The sequence below is a fragment of the Leucopleurus acutus genome (genome assembly GCF_964270905.1).
Source record: "Leucopleurus acutus genome assembly, chromosome: 16".
In the NCBI taxonomy this organism is placed as follows: Eukaryota; Metazoa; Chordata; class Mammalia; order Artiodactyla; family Delphinidae; genus Leucopleurus; species Leucopleurus acutus.
In genome coordinates, this window is record NC_139158.1 from 52,304,625 (window position 1) to 52,331,995 (window position 27,371).

Genomic DNA, 27,371 nt, shown 5'->3' on the forward strand with positions numbered 1-27,371 from the left:
TTCAAGACCTTGAGCAGTTCTCAGTCTTTCTTCTGCCTCAACATAACAGAAGGTAGTGGCACAATCCCAAATGGAATTGTGGCTCCCTAGCAGTGGTTTGGGGAAGAGAGAATAGAAGGAGGAGAGCATTGTAACAGTAACAATAACTCATGTTTATTAACTGCTTACCATGTGCCAATTATAGTTCTTTGGACTTTACGTATATTACTACATTTAATCTTCATAAAAATCTAGCTGGTATAACTACCTTTACGTTTTTTTTTCTCTTTTTTTCTTTTTTTTTTATATTTTTTTGCGGTACGCGGGCCTCTCTCTGTTGTGGCCTCTCCCATTGCAGAGCACAGGCTCCGGACGCGCAGGCTCAGCGGCCATGGCTCACGGGCCTAGCCGCTCCGCGGCATGTGGCATCTTCCCGGGCCAGGGCATGAACCCGTGTCTCCTGCATTGGCAGGCGGACTCTCAACCACTGCGCCACCGGGGAAGCCCTACCTTTACTTTTAAATGCTTATTTTCTGATAATGAAAATGGCATAGATCATTTTATTTGCCCAAGTTTCCAAAGCTGGTAAGTGGAAGATCAGGATTATAACTTCAAAACTCAGTCTTTTAATTCTGACCCTCCCTATGAAGGGGTATTGTTGACAGGCCATTCTATTATATAAGTCAAACCTTCTGTCATGTTTGTCCAAGACACAAATGCTTAGGATAGCTAAATATTCTCTTAACAAAAGTGAAATAAATTTGTAGGAATAAATTTAAATTTGACAAGTGAAGTATAAAACTTATAATTACAAGACACTGTTAAAGAAATTAAACAAGACCTAAGTAAATGAAAAGATATCCCATGTTCATGGTGCAGAAGACTCAAAATTGTTAAGTTGGCACTACTCCTCAAATTGATTTACAAATTCAATTCCTATCAAAATCATATCTGGCTTTTTTTTTTGCACAAATTGACAAGCTCATCCCAAAATTCATATGGAAATGTAAAGGACTCAGAATAGCCAAAATGATCTTAAAAAATAAGGAAAAAGTTGGAAGACTCACACTTCCCAGTTTCAAAACTTAGCTACAAAGCTCCAGTGATCAAGACAGTGTGGTCATATATATGGAATCTAAAAAAAAAAAAAAGGTTCTGATGAACCTAGGGGCAGGACAGGAATAAAGACGCAGACATAAAGAATGGACTTGAGGACACAGGGAGGGGGAAGGGTAAACTGGGACGAAGTGAGAGAGTAGCACTGACATATATACACTACCAAATGTAAAACAGATAGCTAGTGGGAAGCAGTCGCATAGCACAGAGAGATCAGCTTGGTGCTTTGTGACCACCTAGAGGGGTAGGATTGGGAGGGTGGGAGGGAGACACAAGAGGGAGGAGATATGGGGATATATGTATATGTATAGCTGATTCACTTTGTTATAAAGCAGAAACTAACACATGATTGTAAAGCAATTATACTCCAATAAAGATGTTAAAAAAAAAAAGTGTGGTAGTGGCATAAGATTAGACACATAGATCAATGGAATAGAATTGAGACCCCAGAAATAAACCCTCACATTTATTGACTTACAACAAGGGTGCCAAAACAATTCATTGCCGAAAATCATCTTTTCAAGAAATGGTGCTGGGACAACTGGATTGCTAAATGGAAAATAATGAAGTTGGATCCCTATCACATCATATTAAAAAAATAATAACTTGAAATCAATGAAGCTCCTAACTGTAAGAGCTAAAATTATAAAACTCTTAGAAGAGAATGTAGAGGTAAATCTTTGTGACTTAAATTAGGCAATGGTTTCATAGATATGACACCAAAAGCACAAGTAGCAAAGGAAGAAAATAGATAAAATTTATCAAAATTAAAAACCTTTGGAAGCAGAACTGATATCCTCTAGTAAAGTGATAAGAATTGTAATAATCAAGGCACCCAAGAAATCTGAGGGTGGAAAGAGAAGCCAAGCTATTTCTGTTTCATTTAAGAAGTCGATGGAAGGTACTAATTTTTTGATAAGTTATTATTATTATTATTTTGGCTGCATCATGTGGCTTTCGGGATCTTAGTTCCCTGACCAGGGATTGAACCTGGGCCACGGCAGTGAAAGCCCTCAGTCCTGACCACTGCACAGCCAGGGAATTCCCTTGATAAATTAGTTTTAAAAGATTAATAATAAATAAGTTTTGAGACAAGCCCAACATCAAACACACAAATGGAAGTTTTTGGTTTTCCATATTAAAGATTTTCTGTGACTTATACATTATAAGCTTCCATCATTTTTTTTAGCAGTCATTTAAAAGACGACATATTGATGAAAACTGTCAAAATGACTTTGAAATGGATAAGATCTGTCCATTGGAGACACACAGGACAAAGAAAATGGGATTAAACCTATTGGCTTAATTTTATTTTTATATGCATGTCACAACATCCGATATCAGCATAACAAAAGGGTGACATTTTTCAGTTCTATAGAGCCCTAGTAAATGCACTGAAAGGCTGATTAAGTAGGTTTGCATAATCACTTCTTTACTGGAAAAAATAGGACATTTTAAATACACAAGTGTTTGCAAAAGCAGAAATGCTGACAAAATAATCTAGAAAATTCCTGATGCTAGATAATAAATTTGCCATTTAAAATGCTTCAAAGTTTGTTGTAATAAAGGTCTTTGCTGCATAAAGGAAAAATGGAGAGTGGTAGTGAAGGGAAAAAGATGATCATTTATATGTTATTCCTAAACTTAAAGGAGGGCTACTTTAGCTAAAGAAGTGAAGAATTCAAACAATTATCAGGTTAATTCTTTAAAAATGCTAGCTCCTTCAGACCACTGCACAGCTATTCAAGAGTGGAGCAGATTTTCTTGTGTACTACCTAGGAAATTGTTTAAGTGTATTACTGACTATATCCAATAATGTGCAATTTCATTAATATTCTGTTAAGTGTTACTAACTTCTGAAAGGGAGTTGCCAGTAAAGAAGTTGCCAGTAAGCAAGTTGCTTCAATCTAATAATAGATTGAAGGTAGAAAAATACCTAACCCACACTAGAGTGTTCTGTCATAAAAGATTCAAGAAGTTTCCAGAAACATTTCTTTGGATTTGCTTGCAATATATATATATAGAGAGAGAATAGAAGCAATTTGATGTACTTTTTGAATGTTGATCAGTTAATGTTTTGAAAGAGATGGTAAGGCATGGGGTTAGAGATGGAAATGATTCTGAAAAAAAAAAAAGAATGGGGGAGGAGGGTGTATATGTGTTTGTGTGTGTGTGCGTGTGTGCCTGTGTCGTGTTTATTGTCCAACATCTAAGCCCAAAAGAATTCCTCTAAGGTAAATTTGTTCATTATTAAAATGAATAATCTGTATTAGAAAAGAAAATCTTCCAAAGAAAACATTAGAAAACACACATTTATCCATAACTGTCTTATTGCTTGGAATGCATATTAGGTTTTCTGTATGTTTTCCTACATTTATGGAGATTTTTTCCAAATATGTGAATTAATATTCGCCACTACTCTCTCCTTTTCTGCCTAAAGCCTCAAAGCTGGTTTATTTTTCTTCCCTAAAATTCCTAACTCCTCATTATTATATCCCATCCAACCATTATATTTCCATTTGATTAGATCCAATAAATAAAGCTTCTGGGGCCAGGGGATTGCCACAGGTTGGGATTAATGATATGTCATGAGTCCCTCAACCCTTGTTGTTTCTGAAACTAGTATCTGGCATCATCTCTGCCTGGCTGTGAAAACCCTCTGGAGTACATTACAAGCCTATGATTGAACTTTGGAGCTGAAGCTCCATCTCAGATTAATTCATAATACTGCCCTGAGTCAGAGCTCTGCAACTTCTTACTTGACTGCATTCATTTTGGGCAGCTGGCTTCATTCACTTGAGTTTGTCTCAGATTAGTCAAGTCGTCCATGGATGGAAGAGACCAGAAAATTGAAAATCACAATCCATCTATTAACACAAGCTTCTGAGAAATTTCTCATCTTGTGGAATGTGATTAATTGCCTATATTTATATTTATCGTTATTTATTGTCTTCTCTTCAATCTTTAGGGTAAGAAGTTTCCAGATTGTGAAACTTTTGTTAATTCAGTGGCTTTCTTCAATAAACACTGTCTCCTTCAATAAATGGATATGGGAACCATTTCTACTTGCTTTCAATGCTGTGAAACCAACAGCTACACTTGAGGGAACTATGCAAAATACAGAGGATGTGTTGTTCATCTTGACCGTCTCTAGGGCCATCAGTTTGATCAGATCTCTTCTACATTATCTGTCTGCTGCCCCAGTGAGACCATGAAGGTCTTTTTTTTTTTTTAATTGAAGTATTGTTGATTTACCATGTTGTGTTCATTTCTGCTGCACAGCAAAGTGATTCAGTTTATATATATATATACACACACACACACACACACACACACACACACACACACACACACATTCTTTTTTATATTCTTTTCCATTATGGTTTATCACCCTGAACCTCTTTTGAACATAGATCCAATTGCCATGGGATGGCTTAGGCAAGTGGGAAAAGAACTTTAAGCATACGCCTTACTGATTACAGGAGCCTCATCACTAGAGTATATTCATATTCTCAAATATTCTCTGTGGGAGGTAAAATACTGGTTGCTTTGGATACAAAACTGACGCAAGACATCTTCCTCACCTTACCATTTAGGTAAAGAGGCAAGTACAAACAAAGGAGAAGGCTCTTATGTGCCAGGGAGTTTACACCCTCACTGCACTATTACACTTCTGGCAGTCATTTCTTTCTCTTTTTCCTTGCCAACAGAATAATCTATTTAGGTTCTGATATGCTTCAGGGTCCCCTCTCCAGCCCTGGGATAAATCTTAATTCTTCTCAGCCAGTCACAGTGGTTCTGTGGTCCATGTTGGTACTTATTGTAGGGCATTGCCGTATGGTGTAACTCTGGGCTACATCTAATAGGGTGTAAAGGAAAGTCTGCTGGGTGAGTTGGGGAAAACCTCATACAAAGGGCCACAAGATGCGGATGTTCCCTGGGCCACATGTGGAGCTTATTTCTTATGGAGGCAATGCTCAGGGTGCACAGTCATCTTGAAACAATAAGAGGATGGGACTTCCCTGGTGGTCCAGTGGGTGAAACTCCATGCTCCCAATGCAGGAGGCCCGGGTTTGATCCTTGGTTGGGGAACTAGATCCCACATGCATGCCGCAACTAAGAAGTCTGCATGCCGCAACTAAGAAGTCCTCATGCTGCTACTAAAAGATCCCACATGCCACAAGTAAAGATCCCACATGCTGCAACGAAGATCCTGCATACCGCAACTAAGACCCAGCACAGCCAAAATAAATAAATAAATATATATTAAAAAAAAAAAAGGAAAAGAAACCATAAGAGGAGCATAAAGATAGAAAGCATCTGGGTCTCTGATGACATCAGTGAATTCCTGATTTAATCAACACTCAACCACTCTGCTTCTGGACTTCTTGCTGTGTGAGGTAGTAAATTTCTTAATGTTTAAGCCATTAAGTAATAGTATCCTCTTATGCATAGCCCAAAATACCCTGGCTGTTTCAATTTACTTTCATTTTCACATGAAGAAATTAAGGCTTAGAAGACTTAATTTACTTAAAGGCAAATTGAAACTTGGTCTGTTTATTTGTTAAGCTCAGCTTCTTTCCATTCTACCACCCAACTTTCATAGGTCTGTGTGTGCTTTAAACCAAAAATAAATTATAAAAAGTTGCATATGCTAAGGACTAAATGAGTAGGAGAGATGTAAAGGGAGGGAGTGACACTAAGCTTGGGTTGGTAGTGGATTGCCAAGGGAAAAACTATACCTTAAGGTATAGGAGAGGAATTGAATAATCAGATAGTTTAATTCAGCAGAGGGATAACTAAAACCTCCAATCTAATGTTTTACTTCCCAAGCTGAATAAAAATGTTAATTATTCAGAGATATGTCACTTTGCTTTTCCTGAGTATATGGAGCCATCATCTCCCAAATGGTTTAGAGTATGGAAAGATTTATGAAGAGCTGAAAAAGTGTAATTGAAATGAATGCACACTGTTCAGTCCTGAGACAATCTTGTTTTGAGTCATAAGGGTAGATTCCTCAAGGAAAAACAATAACTTAAACCGTAATCACTACCTGATGTACTGCCAAGTCTATCCAAAACCCTAGAAAATGACCATCGTAATTAAACATCAACTCATTCTGTGCATGTATTTCTCTCAGTGATTGGATTTTATTTTTCCTTCTGAGTGTCTTGATAGTCAACAAAGGGGCAATAATGAGCAGAGAAATAGACATAATAATAATAACGCATTGCTAAATTGATTGGTTTTTATACTGTATGTTTAATCTTTATGGTCCCTTTGAATGCTCAAAAGAAAACATTCCAAATAATGAAGTTCTCCTTATTTGAATTTAGACTGGCATTTCTCAGGAATACTTGTTCTTAAAATGCTCCAAGAAAGTACCTAGCGTGGTCATGACTAGGGGAGGAGGGTTGATCATAACCTTAGTGTGAGTGAATCTATAAGCTTTTTTTCCCTATATTCGAAACATACTGCAGTAGATTCCAACCTTTGTTTGAATCTAGCGTTTTAAAAACTCATTTGAATAGGAAAACTTTTCTTTTTCCACCACATACCCCTTCCGTGAAATAATGTTTCTGTAGAAAATATTTCTGCTTGTTCTGGAACTGCTTGTAAAGTATAAAATCTAACTCATTTTCTAGGTATTGATTTTAACATTTAACTGGATTTTATCGGGTTATACCTTGGTTATAATTTTATTTTATAACATTCTTAATAGGCTTTGGGAAGTTTGAATTTCTATATTTTAGATGCTTACCCAAAGGTCTCTGAGAGATAAGAGTTCTGACTCTCTATAATTAAAACAAGGACACTAATAATATCATATGAAGTAAAACCAAATTTTACCTGTTAGAAGAGGATTTTAGGCAAAACCTCAAGAACCTATATTAGAATTTATATGTAATTTTTAAAATTAATTATATGGAATTCTCCTTAGTTCCCTGCAGAGATATTGACTGGTATTGGGACAAGGTAATATTGTAAGAATGGAGATTTACATAATGCAAACCCTGGTATGAAAATATATGTCTCAGAAACTTGAGGAAGATAAGTTTAAAAAAAAACCTTAAAGATCAGAACATGGTCTAACATAGGTAACATAGCTTTAAAAATTGAATACTTAAAAAGATGTGAATACTTTTAAGTATTACTAGAAATACTTAAGAAATTTTAAAATACTACTAGAAATTTAAAAACTGGGGAGAGAGTTGGTTTAGTTGTACAGAAATTTGGAGACAGCTCTTTGAGTTCTTTTTTCAGCAAAAAGTAGAGTGGACCGTTCTCTTTTATAGTAGCTGAAAGCTCTACTTTCTGAAAACTATTGGCCATTAATATGGTAACACCCCAAACCCAACTGACACAATGGAGCCAAGTTCTCTACCATATATGTGCTGACCAAGTTAATCAGAGGGAGGGCAAATGAGTGACCCTGGAAGAAATTAATTGGACTAAAAGTCCTTAGTAAAATGCAGTTAAAAAACAAAAAGAACTGCTGAGAAAAATTGAACAGTATTTTGTAGTTCTATTGTTTGTGTTGATATTGAACAATTTTCTTGGAACTATTATTGTGTTGTCAGTAAAGCAAATGAGTGATTATATATAATTTGCTAGGTATCAAGATTGATATAAAAAGCACAGCTATAGAATCAAGAATTTAAATTGGAAGATAGGAGTAGAAATCTTTATGTGAATTCTTGTGCCTTAATAAGAAGAAAAATGTATCTTTTCTTGATTTGTTCACTGAAATGGTCCAGAAACAACATTCCATAGCACAGGGTTCAAATTGCTGTTACCCATATGCGTATTTTTTCACACTAAAAGGAACAAGGGATCATTGGGGGAAAAGTCTGATTCCATGCATGGTGCAGAAAGATGAGACTGGAAGATCTTTATGTGCCAGAAAACAAGGACATTTTTCAAAGATCAATGGGTCATGTCAAGAGGAGAGAGAAGTCAGCTTGAAAAATGTTTCCACTGACCAAAGCTGAGACGATTTGAACATCAAAAGGAGAATAGTGGCTGTGGTTGAGTGAACCTATGTAAACTCTGAAAACTTTGTCCATAATGATATGCAAAAAGGGAAAAATTAACATACTCTGGAAGAAGGTAAAAAGAATAGAACGTATATATACCCAGTCAGTCTTGTCATTCAGTCATTTTGGTATCATTGCCTGATTTGTTATATGGCAAATAATACAGATACTAACACATGTAAATATATTCATTTTTGGACTTAAAAAAGACTATTGGTAAAATTATTGCATAGTGTAACTTCCAGATAGATAAAACAACATGCAATGTCCAAAATTTAACTGAACATATGTTTAAGTATTTTTAAGCATTTTGGGGTCCTAAGGACAAGATAAATGCAAGATTCAATCATGTGTCAAAGTCTTTAAAGTTATATTTCTTAGGATCCTATCAAGTCAAAGATCTAGACTTTTACTTGAGGTTCTATAGACCTCCTCAAACTTGGATGAGAAAAAAGATTACATCTTTAACTCAAATCACTATGTGCAATTTAACATTCTCTTCAGTTATGAATGTAGGCCACAAATCACTGTAGTACTAGCAGGACAGTGACTTTGTTACCAGTAGAAATCACAGATATTTTCATATCATATTCCAATTGTTGCAAATATCACACGTATTATTTATACAATTTTTAAAAATTGTGTTAATAAAATATATACAATTTTATCCAAATTTGTTTTTCAATATTTGATCAAAATATTTCAATGGAAGTTTTTCCTCTTTAATTCTATGTACATTATTTTATACGTTTAACATTCTTAGAAGGGTCCATAGGCTTCACCAGACTGCCAGATACATCAATGATACCGAATAAGATTAAGGACCTCTGGGAAGGAAAAAATCCTTTACAAATGCTTAGCAATTTGAGTGGGAGCTGCAAAACTTTTGTAATAAGTCTAAGAAACTGAATCCAAGAAAGTGGGCTAAGTGGACACTCTCTTCTTGAAGCTATGAAACCTGTAGTAATTTTAAAACGGGTTAAGGGGCTTCCCTGGTGGCGCATTGGTTAAGAATCTGCCTGCCGATGCAAGGGACACGGGTTCGAGCCCTGGTCCAGGAAGATCCCACATGCCGCGGAGCAACTAAGCCTGTGTGCCACAACTACTGAGCCTGTGCTCTAGAGCCTGCAAGCCACAACTACTGAAGCCTGCGTTCCTAGAGCCTGTGCTCTGCAACAAGAGAAGCCACGACAATGAGGAGCCCGTGTACGGCAACGAAGACCCAATGCAGCCAAAAATAAAGACAAACAAATAAATAAATAAATTTATAAAAAAATAAAACACGGCTAAGTATATTCTGACATTCCTCCCATTGAGAGCTGTGGTCTATGTCCCTTACCTTGAAGCTGGGTAGGTTTGTGACATTTCTGACAAATAAAGAACCTTGAAGCTGGGTAGGTTTGTGATATTTCTGACAAATAGAGAAAGAAGTAACAGTATGGAACTTCAGAGGCTAAGTGCAAAAAAGGGCAATTAAGCTTCCTCCATGTTTCTTTGGGACACTTGTTTTTGCAGCTATAAGCTGCCATGTAAGAAGTCTACCTACCCTGGGGCTGCCATGCTGTGAGGAAGCCCAAGCCACAAGGGGAGGCCAATTTTAGGCAATTAGGTCAGCAGTCTTAACTGAGCCCAGCTGTTGGGTCACTAGCCCAGGTCTGGACATGTTGGTGGTGAAACCTCCAGATGATTCCAACAACCAAGCCTTTTGTGTCAACCCAGCCATTCACTTCCCAGCTGTAGCCCAAGACACCATGGAACAGAAACAAGCCATCTGCTCTGTGTCCTGTCTGAATTCCTGACATATAGAATATGGTCAAAATAAAATGGTGGCTGTCTTATGTCCCTGTGTTTTGGTGTGATTGGTTATACAGCAAGAGATGACAAGAATAGGGTTTAGGATGAGCCAGACATGAATCTAATTAGTTTTATAGCATGAATCTCTCTTAGTAGGTATGTAATTGAAACAAAACAGGCCACAAGTAGCATAAGAACAGTCTGATTTTCATGAAGAACATGCAAGTTGCAGGTCAACTGCCTGTAGAACTCAGAGTGTATGATTCTGACAAGATGGTCTCAGATGATATGGAATCATCCTGAAATAGCTCATTCTAGCTGTCCAGGGGCCACATTGCTATCTCTGTCCAAGAGTCATTTCTATTCTAAGCTATTTTTCACCAAGTGTGGGATACCAGGCTAACGCTGGATTCGATGCTAGCACAATATACATTTGTGCCTAGAGAAATGGATCCCCTTAAGGAATTCAGAAGACTGAACTGTTTATTTGCCAGATGGCTGAACCCTGTGAAATTCTCTTGAACACTCTCATGAATACCTAGTGCCTGGACCTCCCTGCCACTATGTGCATGGCATTGCTGGTCTATCCTGCCACACAAACCACACACCCCTAGGCAATGAGCCATAAGCACATCAAAACCTCCCCCAAGGCACGGCAAGTACCTATAACTTACAGATACCAAATGAGACCCCAGACTTTGGTTGCATTGTGGGTCTTAAGGTCTGGCAATCTTATATTCATTTGGGTGATGGACTGTATGAAGCAAGAAAGTGATAAGGTTTTGAAAAGTCCTTTTTTTTTAACCAGTAGGTTTTTTTTTTTTTTTACAAAGTCTTTCTAAGGCTGGTAATCAGAGAGTATTCTGCAAGAAATGTATTTTGATTATAAAAACATTTTTAGTTTATTGAGATTGGTATTTATTAAAATTTTTATTCTAAACTATATTGAGATAATATATATTATATATATGTTTTAACATTTTTTTCTATTTAACAATCTACTAAAAACCATGGCAGTGCTCAATTTAGGGTCAAGTTAGGAAACGCACTCCTTTATTATAATATTTGCAACAAAGTATATATAAGTTGTCACTCACAAAGAAATTTATTTATGTCTAAAGCCCTGTGCACCTGAGCAAAATTATTAATTTGCCTTGAGTGGAAGTTATTTAGGGAAGAACTTTCCTGTAGATGAAAACAGTCCAGAGAACTATGTGGCTTTATAAGTGGCTTGAAGTCTATTGAAGAAAGAATTCAGTTATGCAAAAATTCCATTGGTCTGAAGATACCAGACATGAATACATTTTAGATGACATGAAAACTTAGGAATAGATGTGAAGAAATGATATTGTTGCTTGTGGGTGGAGCCTCTGGTCATGGAACCCCAGTTCTCAGAGGCTTTTCACAGGAAGTGAAAGGAAATACGCCTCCAATTCAGAACAACAGTAAGCAGAGGTTGGTGACATTTGGTGAGACTGGATAAAATAATTGTCAAAGAACTATGAACTCATACCTGTGAGGTAGGTGTTGTGTGAGGAATTAATGAAATAGTGAGTAAGTGGCTGAGACATATCTTCATTCAAATCCAGTTTCTCAGGTGGAACGACTCCATTTTCTTCTCCACTCAGATAGCGCATAAATCCATCCACTGATATCTGTCCTGGAGGAAATGAAGAGTTAAGAAGAATGTGAATGTATTATTTTCATGGGTTTCTGGCGTCATGTTGCTTTAACTTTTTTTTTTTTTTCCAGAAAACTCTGGTAGCATCCAAGATGGAAGACAGTAGCCCCAATTGCAATTTAATATGGATAAACAGTAGTCTAGGATCATGCTATTTCACTACATTTATCTCCAAATGCCAGAAATAATAGAGGAAAATGTAGTTACATGAGTATCACAGACTTTCAGAGGAGTTAAATACCTGAACACCGATCTCCTGTTTCTAAATATAAGAATGCTTATCAACTTTGCATATGGACAGCAAAGTGTTATTAGTGCTTGTCTCTAGGTGATAGAATTAGGAGTGCACTTCCCAATGTTCTATCATGAAAATATGTTACTTTTATAATTAAAAGAGTTATTCACAAGTGGTTTTATTATAAAGTGAAAATGTTTTCAAATAATGATTTTTTATCTATAAAACAGAAAATAAAGATGACCATACTGAGGAATAAAAATTTGAATGCTCATAAAAAGGAAGGTCTTTAAAGTTCTTATTTAGAATGGCTTTACTTCAAATGAAAGAAATATGACTCACACTTTAGTTAGTTTATTCAGATTGTATTTAGAATTTTTCTTTTGTTGTAATCTTTCTGAGGTGACTAATACTAAATACTGAGATAATTCTTTATTAAAGTGAATTTTATGTAGTACATAGAAAGGGCCATCTTCATGATTTTGGTTCATCATCACAGTTTGTCTCTTCAACCTTAATAATCAAAGCCACAAACAAACAAACAAACAAAACAAACACAATCACCAGTGCATTTGTGAGCAGTAAATATCTTGCTAGTAAATGTTAGAGGGAAGTAAGTATTTTTTCTTGTTGAAAAAGTTTGTATTAATATAAAAGTGGTATATGTTTATGGAAGAAAAATTAGGAAATAAGATGAACAGAGAGGAAAAGTAAAACTTTTCTGAACATGCCTAACTCTTCCTTCAGAGACAATTACTATTAAAATCTTGTTGTATATGCTTCCAGAAAAAAAAAAAGTGTGTATGCGTGTGTGTGTGTAATTCTTTTATGAAACTGCAATCCTATATATCTGTATATGATTTAGAAACTTTTGTTTCTATTAACTGAACAATATATTATGAACACTGTAACATTTACATTTTATATATTATAAAATATATAGCCATCACATGATTAAGTAATATTCCATTATCTTTGGAGTTGTCTCTCATTTTTCACTAGTATAAATGACATTGTATGGAATACTCTGGTAGTTGAATCTCTGTACAAACTTTTAATTATTTCCTGAGAATGAATTTCCAGAAATAGAATTGCTGGTTCAAAGACTATGCATATTTTTAAAGCTTTTACTACACATAACCAATTTGCTTTCTGTTAAAGTTCTAGCAATTTACTCTTTCACCAGTGGTTTGCCTTCTCTTCACCCCTATGTCAAACTCATAGGTAAAAACACGATATCTAATAATTCTAATTTTTATTGATTTGAGCATTATTTATTCTTGAATGGTAAGAGATGTGTCATCTGCAAATGGAAAAGCTAGCACTGACTGTTTACCCACAGTGTAAATCTTTTTACATTCAATAAGTTTCTCAAAATAACTGATGAGTATGTTCCATAATTCTGGAAACATTATAGCTAAATCACCTTTAATATTTTCCAGGAATAAATAAATAGAAAGAAATTTGGTTATTGGCTTTTGACGAGTGGAGCTGTATCTTACAAAAAGAAAAATCTTATAGATGCCATAGTTTATACCTCCAAATAACCATCATCTACCAAGGTGATGGTTCCAATCATGCTGTCATTGATGAGAACACTTTGGTTATTGCCTTTGAAACCTTTTGAAATTCATTTATGGTGGAATGCATATACTCTTTCAGACTGGTTTCAATTTTTGGAAACAAACCAAAGTCAGTGCCTCTTAGGGCCAAAGTTATCTCAATAGATAGCTTTCAACAATATTTTGGAGCATAAAACATTTAGAGATGAAGTATTTTTTTAAAAAATCTAATTTCTTCATCGTCTTCCTTTTCGTTCATCAGTAGGAACGAAAATCATAGAGCAGGTATACAAAAGATGAAGATCTGAGATGCTTAAATTAAGCTTTAGAAGCCAGGTGGCCCGTCCTCTCGAGCATCAGTGTTACTGGAGTCCCGGGTCCTGGGTATTTCCATGCTTTGGCACTCGAGAGCTGGCACTTTTTAAAATAGAAAAATGGGTGTTATTTTATTTACTTTGTTGTTAAGTGACTTTCAGTCTTCTGTTTGAGGTTTGGGGTGATCCTTCGTCTGCATTGTGGACAATTATCATTTTACTCTGATTTATCGCCATCTTGTCACCTTATTCTCAAACGAGTGTCTATTCCTCCCTCCCTCTTTCCCTTCCTTCTCCCATCTCTTTACCTTCCACTTACTTAACAAACATTTATTGAATGCCTGCAATGTGATGAATACACAGAAAAATAAAGCAGAGCAAAGCACAGACTATGCCTTCAAAGAGCTCATAATCTAATAGAAAATAAGACCATTCACCCCTTGAACAGCAGGCATGCGCTCCTCCAGAGCAGGATGTGTGTTTCTATCTTTGTCATCCTTGGAATATACCACAATTCTCTGTGCACTGTAGCTGTAAAATCAGCACTTACTTTTGACAATTAGTGATTCAAAAGAGAAAATAAATGGTTTTGAAACTGGGAGATCACTAAAGATGGCATAATTTTGATTATTTTATCTGATTAGGTCAAATCATATGAAATTATTAATATTTGGTGTTTTTAACCTATGCAAATGACAGTTTCATACATCTCAATTTCTAACCACAGCTGTTCCTCAAAGGACAGGCAATAAATGCAAGTGGCTTTAGGGGTCAACAAAAGAAAGTAATGTGACTCCTGGAATAAAGTGTACCCAAGGAAAACTCACAAGTATATGCTCCTTCTAAAGGCATGCAAATGACAGCAATACAATATGGTGTGACCAAGACATACCATCTTTATGGTGCGGGTGGAGGCTGTGTTTGTGTCTGGTATCTTGGGAATAAATATCCCTTGGTGTGATCAGCAACTTTTAAAAGCAATTAAAACAAAACATATGCCAATATGGCATGGATGACAAATTAATTCTAATTTTAGCATGGATTTCCATTATATTGTCTCTAGTGCCTTCCGGGCACTTGTGTTGAGAAAGATTCTGAACCATGCTTGTGAATAATTTTGATGTCGGTCATGGAATGCATGACAGAAAAGTGGGGGTATGCAAGCTATATATTTGTTATTCTCAGACCAGGATATTATAATTTAGTTATGCTCTGCAACATGCCAAAGAACATGTGTCAAAGTTTTATTTGATTCATTAATGAGAAAATCAGGATGATGACAAACCCATTTCAAAGAAGGCTATGGGATATTGATACATACATATATGTGTGTCAGCAACCTACCCCCCAAACCTATTAAAATATTGCTAAATTGAATATAAACTTGCTTAAAGTCCTATAGGTCAATTAATATAACCTTTGGGTTACCTTCTCTACCTTTACTATTTCCTAGGAGTCAAAGATTTTAACAGAGTTTTTAGCATAGATTAAAATTAGTAAAAACAAGAGTTAGGTGAATCAGTGTTTGTAAGCTTTATTTACAATTAATTATATCAAATAATTTAAAAATCCCCAGCTGAGGAATTTACCTAACTTTGAATAGGAACAATATATGAGTTTGGAGGACAGTTCAGAATATGATTGTAGACTGCAAGTAGGCAGATCAACTTTTCAACCCCAAAGCTTGCCTTGCTAACTTAACTAAAGGAGCAAATGTGCACGACTTTTGATATATCAAATGACTAGGCAGAGATATGTCAAAGTCAAGAAAAGCCAATGAAAAAGTAAAGATCAGGAGTTGGAGGTTTATAAGTTGCAAGGCATCAGCTGAGGGGTCAAGAGTTCATTTGCAAAAATGTAGATGTTTTTGGCATAATGAATTAGCCTAAAAATATAGTTCTGACCAGTAAAGGCTTTTGGACGAAAACAGACCCTTAGAGGATTTTCCTTTGTTGCATGTAACCTACAGCTGGAATACTGTTGTTGCTGTTGACTTAAATGCATCAGTACTTTTCCACCAACCCGTCACTGTTTTTGCGAAACTGCTTAAGATTTTTTTTCAGGTCCACTGAGGCACATAGAAAAATGAAAAGCCTTAAGAACTAAGATGGGGAAAACACTGTTTTTCTAAACCAGTCAATTTAGTAACAGTACAAGAAATACGGCTTCCATTCCTGCCAGCAGTAATTGATCAGCGACAAACTCTTCAACCATAGGATGAGAAAACTAGATGGGCTCTTATGTCTCTTTCAGCTCTAAAGTTCTATGAATTCAAGTGGTTTAATACACTCTGGATGATTACCAGCTAAATTAAAACAAAATGTCCATATTAGAATGAGATTATGAAACATCAAACCACAATTAAAAGCAATGTGATGATTTTCTGGAATAAAAACAACAGGAAGAAAAGTTAAGTTCAGAAGGATAATATCAGCTGACAAAGGCTAAAAATAAAGTCCCTTCTATATTTTCTTAATAAAAGATTGATATGCTTCCAAGTGGACATGCCACTCATATAAATACACCTAAAGATCTTTATAAGCATTTATATTATTTGAACCACTTAGAGCCAAAGTAGGAAAAATATAACTCTCAAGGAATGGAGAAAACACTGCTCTATGAAGCTTTTTCGTTCAAAAGAAGTTTAGTGTATACTGAAAAAAGAAGGCTGGTGATCAAATGTGAAAAGATCTGACTTCAGTGGGGAGGAACCATCTTCAAAGGGACATGAGAGGAAAGTGGCATGACAAAATGATGGTCCCCAATGGCCATTTATATGGCTTGTCATTCTTCAGCAATATCTTTGCTGCAGAGAAACTCTCAAATGTCAGGCAGCTGTACACATATACCATGGCCAGGAACTGTACCTCTGCCTCCTTCTGCCTCTCTCCTTCCCCTGGGGTAGATGATGACTGAGGCTCCACTTGTGTCCTCTTGAAAATGTCAGGAAGACAAAAATTTGAAATTTTGTTGTGACAAAATGAGACCTCCCAGGGATGCTTTTAAATCTTGCTGTATATCCAGGGACATATAGCTGGATGCATTTCATGCTTACAAGTGCATGCCAAGGCCTTTGAATATATACTGGGGAACAAGATACTCCCTTGCCTTCTTTAAACCTGGGACCATCCTATGGGCCTTGGGAACAATTAATATATTTTTATATTTTTGGCTGTGTCGGGTCTTAGTTGCAGCACGTGGGATCTTCGTTGAGGCATGCGGGATCTTTTGTTATAGTGCACGGGCTCTTCGTTGTGGTGCGGGGGCTCCTCTCTAGTTGAGGCACACGAGCTCAGTAGTTGTGGCACGTGGACTTAGTTGCCCTGTGGCACATGGGATCTTAGTTCCCCAATCAGGTATCAAACCCACGTTCCCTGGATTGGAAGGAAGATTCTTTACCACTGGACCACCAGGGAAGTCCCAGGCCTTGGGAACAATTAAGAAGAGGAGGATCTGTGTCCAGAAAAGGGAGCTCTGGAGAACAGAATGGAACAGTCTAAAGAGGTTTATGGACTGGTTCTCCCATTTTCTCAGGTCCTGACCCCTTTTATTAATTGACTTCTTGAAACCTACTTCCAACAGAACTTTCCAGCTTGACCTCATGTTCCAGGCATCTAAGAAAAGATGTTTCAGCTTAAGTCTCTCCAGGAAGAAGACACAGTTATCTAAACCTCTTTGCAATATGTTCAGGCACAACTGTTCTCCCAGTTTCATTTACTTGATGAAGCCTTTCCTAGAGTCTTATGACCTAATCCAATTTAGATTAATCAATTAACATTTTTTTAAATTCTATTCTTTTTTGAATCTCTTTTATTTTTTGTAAACCGCATCTTTCTCCTTCATAGTTAGCTTTTCATTTCAGTGGGAGCACATTTGTCAGTAGCTTCCTGAGAAAGGGTTCCTGAGTGTTAAGTTTTTTGAGCCTTGTACGTCTAAAAATGGCTTTATAACATTTGCATTCTTTATTGCTAGTTTATCTGGGTATAATATTGTAGGTTAAGAAAATGTTCTTTTAGATTTTTGTGAGAAAAGTTGCTTCATTGTCTTTTAGCTTCTAGTGGGCTGTTAAGAGATTTGAAGAATTACTATTTCATCATCCTAAAAACATATGTGGCCTGTTTTTTTATTTTGTCTCTTTGGAAATTTCTAGCATCTTATTAAGTTCCAGTTTCTGGAAACTTCACAATGATGTGCTTTGGTACAGGTTTATTTTTATCCCCTGTGCTGGACACTCTTGAAGCCCTTGTAGTCTGAAAGCTATTATTCTTCTATTTGGAACATTTTCATAAATTATCTTGGGGCTTCCCTGGTGGTGCAGTGGTTGAGAGTCTGCCTGCCGATGCAGGGGACACGGGTTCGTGCCCCGGTCCGGGAAGATCCCACATGCCCCGGAGTGGCTGGGCCCGTGAGCCATGGCCGCTGAGCCTGTGCGTCCAGAGCCTGTGCTCTGCAACGGCAGAGGTCACAACAGTGAGAGGCCTGAGTACCACAAAAAAAAAAAAAAAAAAATTATCTCTGTGCTAATTTCTGTTCTCTTTCTTCTGGAATATTATTTGATCAAATTTTACATTTTCATATATTCTCCCTCAAATTTTTCATTTTATTTGTTTGCTCTACTCTCTGGGAGCTTTCCACACCTTATTTCCAACCCTTCTTTGAGTGTTTTGTTTCTGCTACCCTCTATTTAATGTCTAAGAGCCAGTTTATGTTCTCTGACATTTCTTCAAAAAATAGCATTGTTATTTTTTCAGTGGTTCAATATGTTTTATTATCTTTCTAAGGATATTAATGATATATGTATATTTAAAGTTTTCTTCTCACTACATAGTCATTGTTTTCCTTAAGGTTACTTTTATTCTTGCTTACTTCTACTTTTTAAGTAAGTTTTCCTCATATGTCTAGTGATTTTTAATTGCCTGTTCATATTTCAAATGGGTGGACTGAAAAGCTGATTGGACTTTTCAAAGCATCTGTATATCTGAATATGAACATGCAAAGTGTAAGAGTTAATAAGGCATCATTGTAGAGGGATCAGTCTTTGTCTCTTTGGAGTAACCCCTAATGTCAATACCTTTAGTTCTTTCTTCTTGAGCTGATCAAGTCCTGAGAGAAGTTCTGTTTAATCGCTTGCCAGGAAAATAAAGGCCTGGATGCCAGCCTTCCAGAGCCAAATGGGGGAAGGGGCAGAATGTTTACGATCACTTTATCTCTTTGCTTTCAAATAGTATCCCTGACTTCACCTGGGATTGTGTTATCCTCAGACCCTCTGCTTTCTTGTCTGCAGAAGGGAAACCTTTAGTTTTCTCCCAGGTGGGAGACTATTCCTTAAACAGCTGTCAACCAACCCTCCTTATTCTAGGCTGTAACTCTAAACCTATGATCAGTTTCCTCAGATGTGTTATAGCTGTAAACCTATAGATCGTTGCCAAAATTGTGTAATTATTGTCTCTTACCCTATTATATCCACCCTTGCCAGATTATGCCTTAAAAAAATACAATGCAATTTTAGTGTGGTTTCAAGAGAGAGTTTAATTAGTTGAATACGTCTAGACTATTCATTCTATTTATCCTGATGATCCATGATTTCTCTACTATACCAGACTGCAGAATTTTGTTAAGTTAAAAAAATCAGATTTCACATGCTTTATCCTTTTGATCCTACTATTTTTAGGTAAAATAAATCAGATGGGAGAAACTGAAGGTCTTCTGCTATAGACTGCTTTGCCTAGTCAGGGACTTATCGTGGATCTCCTTGGTTGTCTTTCATTCAAATCTTTTTGGTGAGAAGTATGCAGTGACTAATATCTCACCATAGATGGCACTATATGGATAATTTGTCAGTCAAGTTTTCCTTGCTGTGTCTTTTCCCAGGTAGAATGTAGTCAGTCACAGAGGCAGCCGGAGCTCCCAGGTATTTATCAGGTGGGAGTATTTAACAGACAAAATATTTCCTCCCTTATACTTTCCAAGACCCTCTCACTCTTCTCCAATACAGGCAGCAACACAGCATTCTAATTTTGTCTCAGGGAATGGAGGGATGGAAGAGAAGGGAGAACTTAAGAGTACCTTTTCGGCTTGGTTCTGAGGGCATTCTTCTACAAAGCTTCCTTGTCCCCAAGCCTAGGGGAAGTCCCAAGTCCTGAAAAGAGAAGCCTGTGGCTCCTTTCTAGGAGATGGTCTAGAAAGTTCCAAGCCCTGGTGTTCCCCAGTGGCTGGAACAGAAGGAGAGTTTTATCTTTACTCTCTCCCTCTGCCTAGTCCCTGGCAGAAGCACTAATCAGACAGTATTAAATGTCTAAAGCCATCAAAATAGAAATAGGGGACTAGGATAATTCACAACAGAGCAAATCAATCCTTAAACAATGAAAGAGCTGATTGTCCTTCATGACACTGACATGACAAGTTACCCGCCCTGTCAATACTTTCTCCTTCTAACATCTTTGCTCAGCAATGCTAGAATTTCTTTTGAAATTCACAAGTAAGAAGTTTATCTGAAATAAATCCATAGCCCTCACCTTCTACCTAGAAGCTTATGAAAGTTACTTTCAATACAGTTGTGTAACAAAAGCTGATGCTCCTTATTGCACAGATGAGCCTGATGGCAAGTCCTCAGCACCAGACTCTCACATGACGCTTTACATGGGCTCTGTGACCAGGAAAGGGAAAAGGACAGCAGGGCATGGTCACAAACTAATCTCTAAACAGAATTCATGGCACATTACTAAAGTGACTAGAAAGTTTTGAAAGTCAGGCTCTTTCCTGTTCAGTGTGTCTTTTTTACTGGGATGGTTACCTTGGAAATGACCTCATCATGGCATCAAAGCACCAACATGGAACTGCTACCTCGTTCGTCCTAAAAGCAGATGTAAGGTAACATGGGTGAAGTGCTAAAGTGAAAAATAATTTTGTGGAGAGTCAAAGAAAGAAAATGTGGCTGGCTGTGTCTACAAACATAGTACTTTAAAAAAAAAAGAATGGATTCTGACTTGAAAGGAAGTATATTTATACATGTGCAAGCAGGATGGTAAAGGAAGAGAGAGCCAGCCTTTGAAGAGCTTCATGAATTTAGTCTATCTCCCATATATTATTTTATAAACCTTTATATACTATTTACTATATGCAAATATTAACTCATTCTATCCTCATAATAACTCTATGAAGTGGGTACTACTTTTATGCTTATTTTATGGGTGAGAAACTCAAGTAGCTTGCCCAAGATCACATGGCTTACAAGTGGATAAAATGGGATTTGAACCCAAAGTCAGGCTTTGTGTTCCATGCCATTAACTACTATGCTATCCTGCTGTACAGCACATAATCTAGTACTAGGAGAAGGTAAATCATAATCTTCATCATCATCACCATCATCATCATCATAACAGGAAGAGCTAGCATTACCTGAGCATTGACCATGTGGCAGGCACAGAAATCCTATAAGAGAGGTACTTTTTACTTTCCATTTTCAGATGAGCAAACTGAGGCTTAGAGAGGTAAGCAACTTTTCTAAGGTCACAGGGGGTACTCAGTGTGAGAGCTGGATCTGGAGGTGGTGCCAGGGCAATGGGAAGGCAGATGGTGGTGAGTGCGACCGATGATGTTTATCCACATAACTTTCCCAGCACTGGCCTGGATGAGGAACAAGGATGATGAAAGGAGAGGATCCTGCCTCTGTAGCCGTTGGCTTCAATTGAGGCAATGTGGATTAGTCCTAAAAATAGCCCTCAATGTGACCAAGGAAGAGCTTTTCCCCATGATTTACTTATCTCTTTAAAACGTGTGACTTTAATCTTTTTGTTAAAAGAAGCTGGACTCAGGCAGGACAAATGACCCATCTAGTAGAGGCGTGAGGATTAGCTCTTTGATTTGGATTTGTCTATCAAGATCTAAAATTCTTTTCCAGACTCAATTTACATTCTAATCTCCACAAGTAATTCAAAGGCACCCTCTAACATTTTTATTCTCCAATCCATGAGTCTAACTTGTAGGAAGAAAAATAAAATACAACGAAAAAAATGTGTTATGCCAATGTGAGGACAACAGAAATGCTAAACAGAAAATATGACATTGTTTTGTGGGTTTTGCAAAAAAAAAAAAAAAATGCAGGTTACCTTTTAAAAGGAATAGCCAAACACATGCAAATAACATCTTTCAAAGCCTGGAAGCACAGAGAAATCTTGACAAATTATGCCTTGGAAGAAAGATGGCCTATAAATCCTTACAGAATCATCACACAGTTAGGATGGGCAAACTGAACAATGTGTCTGCCAGCTGGCATGGCCACCAGCCTCGCTTTGCTGAGCCAAATGCCAATTAGGCAGGATCTGGCACTCACATGCTTGGATGTCACTGGGATTAGGCGGTTGAGAATCCATTCATCACCATTCAATCCTCAGTCCTAATGTAATGATACCAGGGCATGTTGGAAAGCTACTGGTCCAATGGCTTAGCACCTCCTAAAATCACTTCCAAGCACAGCTCTGAGAAGGTATTTCCTTGGCTCACATTTATTCCTGGTGCTTTGACCCTTATGTGAGTTCTGCTAGACAGTAAGTGCAGATGGCTCTCATATCCCATGGCTCACCAAAATCTATTTGCCTGCTTACAGAAATAATCTATAAAATGTTCCCTTTTCAATTCTCTTTGCTTGGTCACAGACTTTCCTATTACATTTGCCAGTTAACGTGTTTTTGTATAGTGTATGAACCTTGCTGGTTTCTTTGCCTATTTTATCCGTTTCTTTTCAATCCTGGAGTTAGTATATTCTATACGTGTTCTCAGGCATTATTATGTTATCTTAGGCTGAAAAGTGTCATTCATTCTTATTCCATCTTGATTGCAAAGCTGTTCAATTACCATAATTATGTACAAATACAAGTCCAAGATATCGTGTAATAATCTCTACTAAATGAATATGTGCTCTTCTCAAAAGCCTTTGCAGATCAACCCCACGACCCAGCTGTCCTGGCTTTTTGTGGCCCTGTAGTTCTCCCTGTATTCAGCTGAACTTGTTCATGTGGTTTTGTGTGAAAGTTCTTAATAATAGCACCTAACTTCGATTTAGCACTTTCCCTTTTTCAAAGTATTCTCACATCTGCAATTTATTTACATCACACTGTTCTGTTTGGTAGGTAAGACAGCATTTTATTATTTAACAGGACAGATAAACTTTGACCCAGTGAGATTAAACAGTCCTTTTAAGTTGACATGGCTAGATAAAAACAGAATCCAGATTGGTACCCTACTCTCTTAAACATGGGCTTGGAGTCTTTTTCACTAGATGTATGTAACGGCTGATTGATCATTTAGGGCTAGAGGTTCTCCGAGGGTAGGGAACAAGTCTGTCGCATTTTATTAGTGCACCGTCACATTGTTCCATGAGAGGAGACCCTTCACAATGGTTCTTGACCATAACACAAAGGAGAGCAAAATGTTCTAGATCCTTAACGAGAATATCATGTTCCTTGGGTAAGATGGACATTAGTTTTGCCCAGGACTGAGAGATGATGCAACATTTAATGGTTGCCTACCGTTCCTCATTCTCACCTCCTAAATTGCCCTACTGGTGCTACCTGGAATCACCTTTCAAATAAACTCTTTATATTTGGATTCTTCTCCCAGGGTCACTGCTGGGGGAAGCTAAACAAAGGCAAGTAGTGTAAGCAGATAGGTTAGGGAGAGTCCCTGGAAAAAGAGAACCAGGCATGGCTTTCTTGACATAAGAGAACCCATTTTGGTCTAAGCCATTTAGTGATCTAAGACTGGCCACAATGCCCCTTCAACAGGTCTCAGGAATCAACGATATTAAGGGAACAAAGGAATGCAGGAACAAAGAAAAGGCAGTCAAAGAGTAGTGCAATGATAAAGCGGAGTCCTAGTTCCTCCTCAAGGGATATACATAATAATAATGTATCTTTGAGTTCTGCAGGAACTAAGGCCCCCTCCCAGGTGGAAGATGGAATTGTGATGTTGACCCTCCTGACTTCAATCAATTAAAGCTTGGACTCTCTCGATTTTTGCCTCAATTTTATGCTGAATTCTCATCTGCTCTAGCCTCTTCATGAATATGCAAGTACCCTTAGCTTAAAACGTCCCCAATTTTGCTGTTAGGGGAGACACTGCTTTAGAAAAGATCCCCGACGTTCTCCTTATTTGCTGCAAGTAATAATCCTTCCTTCTCCCGATCTTTGGCTTGGGTGTGTCTATTGGCTCAATACCCACCAAGAGGCGAACCCAGTTTTTAGGTAACAGTAACAACATTAATAAGAAGCATTTTGGACTCCTTTCCTACACGTAAGGTAGGGTGTTAGGTGAGAAATTTAATTTTTTCAAACATCCTCAGTTAAGTCTTCCTCTTAAAATCGTGCCATCCCTACTCTGCAGGTAATTTTGCTTTTGCAACTGGAGTCCTACAGACTGCAGTGGTTCACACAGGGCTCCTAGAATCTCTATAATGAATGAATGAAATTATCGGTCATTCTCAGCTTCCCGACATTTCACCCATTGCCACCGTGCATTTTTCAGCTTTCCTGTGAAGTGTTAGGTTAGACAGTCTACCCCTCACCTCATCTGGCTTCCTTGTGGTCACCATATGTTTTCCATGGAGTTGATTCTCTCTGCATTCAATCAGCTTCCTTCCCGCTTATTTGGTGTAAAATCAACTATCAACAAAACTCAGCTCTGGGAAAAGCAGATGTTGGGGTCCAATGCCTTGGCTTCCTGGCTTTTCTGCAGCACAGTGCAAGCTGCTAAGCCGTTCCTTCTAACTGAGCCATAGCCTGCCCCCGACCCCTGCTGGCAAGGGAAAAGGTGTAACAGTCAGTGATTATTAATGCTTTGTTCTGATGGGAGGTTACCTCTAGGAGAAAATAGCCGTTATCTGCTTTGTCCCATTAGTTCTCACCCACAACGGCAAGGCATCTTGGGAAGGTATAGTCTGATGAGGGAAAGAAGTTTTAAAAACACTCAACAGACTGGGGTGGATTATGCTACCAAGTTCACTCCTGCACCTCTTTAAAACTTGCATTTGTTTTTGTCTCCATATATATATATATATATATATGGTTTTGTTTTTGTTTTTTCCTGACTGGTTGTTTTCTGAACAAAAGCCATTTCAGCTTTGAATGGACATGGTTGTGGCTTTCTGGTTAGAGCTGTAATTCTGAGTGGACACTGAGGTCACAGAAAGAAAGGATGCAAGAGAAAAAAACCAGGACTCCTGGGCCAGGCATTTGTTTTCCTCAAGCCCAGTTCCTCCCTCCTGGGAAAGGAGGAAATGCAATCAAGAAAGGAAATTCAAGGAAGTTATCAAGCCAACTGATGAACAGTGAATTCATAATGGCTATCTTTTTTTTTTTTTTGCGGTATGCGGGCCTCTCACTGTTGTGGCCTCTCCCGTTGCGGAGCACAGGCTCTGGACGCGCAGGCTCAGCGGCCATGGCTCACGGGCCCAGCTGCTCCGCCGCATGTGGGATCTTCCCGGACCGGGGCACAAACCCGTGTCCCCTGCATCGGCAGGTGGACTCTCAACCACTGTGCCACCAGGGAAGCCCCATAATGGCTCTCTTGAAAATAATTTTTTTTCATTTTTGCCAGTCTCAAATACTTAGAGAAGTCTATGAATAAACAAAACACAGAGTTAAGAGGAGCTTGGAATATACTCACAGATGCTAATGTCATTCTTCTATGACCTTCCACAGAGGCTAACAAGTCAATAGGTGGGATTTAAATGAGATTGTAATCAATAAAATACTAGGGTAGCTTTTTGGCAGCTTTCTTAGTGTAGTAACTTAAGATATGAAAAGAACTGGCTACATCATACAGCTTTCATCTGTCTTTGTCTTTTGGGAAGAAAATCTATCTCATTTGAGGTGCCTCTGTTCACTCATTTCTGTTCTTTTATTTCTTTTATTGCTACACAGGTCATCTATATAAAAATATTTAAACAGATGCCACCTTAATGGTGAGGCAGATCATTAGGCCAGTGAATATCTCCTTCAGATGTGTGGTTTTTAAACTGAGCATCTTGAATCTCCTGGGGTTTGGGCAGAAGTGCCTGCAGAGAATGGGATGGAACAGGAGAATAAACAGGAGTAGGGCAGCCATCACCAGCTACAATGCAGGCTCTGCTCATTCAACCAAAACAGTGCTTCTAACGGTTCTTCGCACACATTGACCAATCCAATGAGACATTGTGAGAAGAAACAAACACAAATAAAAGGATGCTATGTCAAGGACAGTCTGAAAACCACTGCTATGGATGCAAACTGCTAACTTCTAAAGAGTTGACATTGCATTTTTTGAGCAAGGCCTAATGGAGGGCTCCACGTGGGAGTCTGGAGTGGTGCAAAGAACTGGGACACAGAAAATATAGTCCTACTCTCAACATTGTCACTTAGCTGCCTCTTCTATGAACTGAGAGTTGGGACTAAATGGCTAAGTCCCTTGTAGACAGGAGATCCTGTGATTTTGAGGCTACCAGCCAGGACTTCAGGAATGGTAACAGCTAAGATAATGTGTGACATGTTGGAAGGGATGAGCCATGGGCGCAGCCCTTCCATTTTTTTTTTTTTTTTTTTCTCTCAATGCTCAGCTACTCTGACCTTACCCATCTTTCACTTTAGATTCTGTTAAGGCCATTTATTGAGAAATGCTTGTCTTAGTTTTGGTTCTTCTAAAAGTAGGCTTTGAGATAAGGATTTGAGTGCAAGCAGCTTATTTGGGAGATAACCCAGGAACTAACAGTAGGGGAGTGGAGAAAAGAGAAGGGAAGAAAAGGCAGCAAATAAAGGGAACCTTATCAAGCAGGTTGCAGTTGTGGGAAACGGGCTCATTCATACATGGGAACTCTGGGAGAATGTGAAGAACACGTATCAGAAATGTCCCACACAAGGGGCAAGGAAGAGAGGTACTACCACCTGACTGAAAATTACTCCTGGGGCCATGAAGTCCTGGGAACTTGTAAGCTGGCTGTGGTTGGGCCGAGAGAAAGTCCCAGAGATTTGCAGAAGATGCTGTTGACTGTGTTGGAACCATGTATGCCGAGGGATACAGGATAAGCACTGATGTTTGCTAGAACTGGTATCATCCCATTTTACAGATGAGGAACCTGAAGTTCAAGCAAGTCCAGTCACTTGCCTGAGGTTAACTGGCTTAACCATAACACAGTGCCAGTCTCTTTCCTTAATTACGGCATGTTTGATGTCTCAAGAATGCATAATACACATTAATAAAAATAATCATTATTTTTTATAACTTCTACCTAGTAAAGGGAAATGGTGTTGGGAAAATAATGATTTTAAAAACTCTATTAGGAAAAGTAAGTGATAAAGTAAATAGTAAGATTCCAGTGTAAATCTTTACATTTTAAACTATAATTATAATTCCATTTTAATAAAAATGTAGATAAAATATTGATGAGTCAGAAATGAACATTTGTGCACAGATATGACTCACCATATTTTTTCAGGTTTCATCACCAAATGAGTCTAATTTTTTATTAATTGCAATAAGTAAAATAAGTCTGTTAGCCAAGAGACAGCAGCATTCAGAAATGCCTCTGCCCAGTGCTCTGAATCTCACTTCCAGACTCATAAATAATTTGGCACAAATGCCAATTCTCATTTTTCATTAGTTCAGGTCAACAAGGGTTCAATA

General features: G+C 37.8%; 1 protein-coding gene across 3 annotated transcripts in view; it reads right to left on the bottom strand.

The window, feature by feature from the left end:
- The window catches only part of PLCB1 (phospholipase C beta 1), a 690,893-nt gene that overhangs the window by 153,639 nt on the left and 509,883 nt on the right, over nt 1–27,371 (bottom strand). For all 3 annotated transcript variants that reach the window (XM_082857476.1, XM_082857477.1, XM_082857478.1), the window contains one exon: nt 11,440–11,586. In XM_082857476.1, the coding sequence (XP_082713602.1) occupies nt 11,440–11,586 (147 nt within the window). The remainder of the gene's footprint in view (nt 1–11,439; nt 11,587–27,371) is intronic.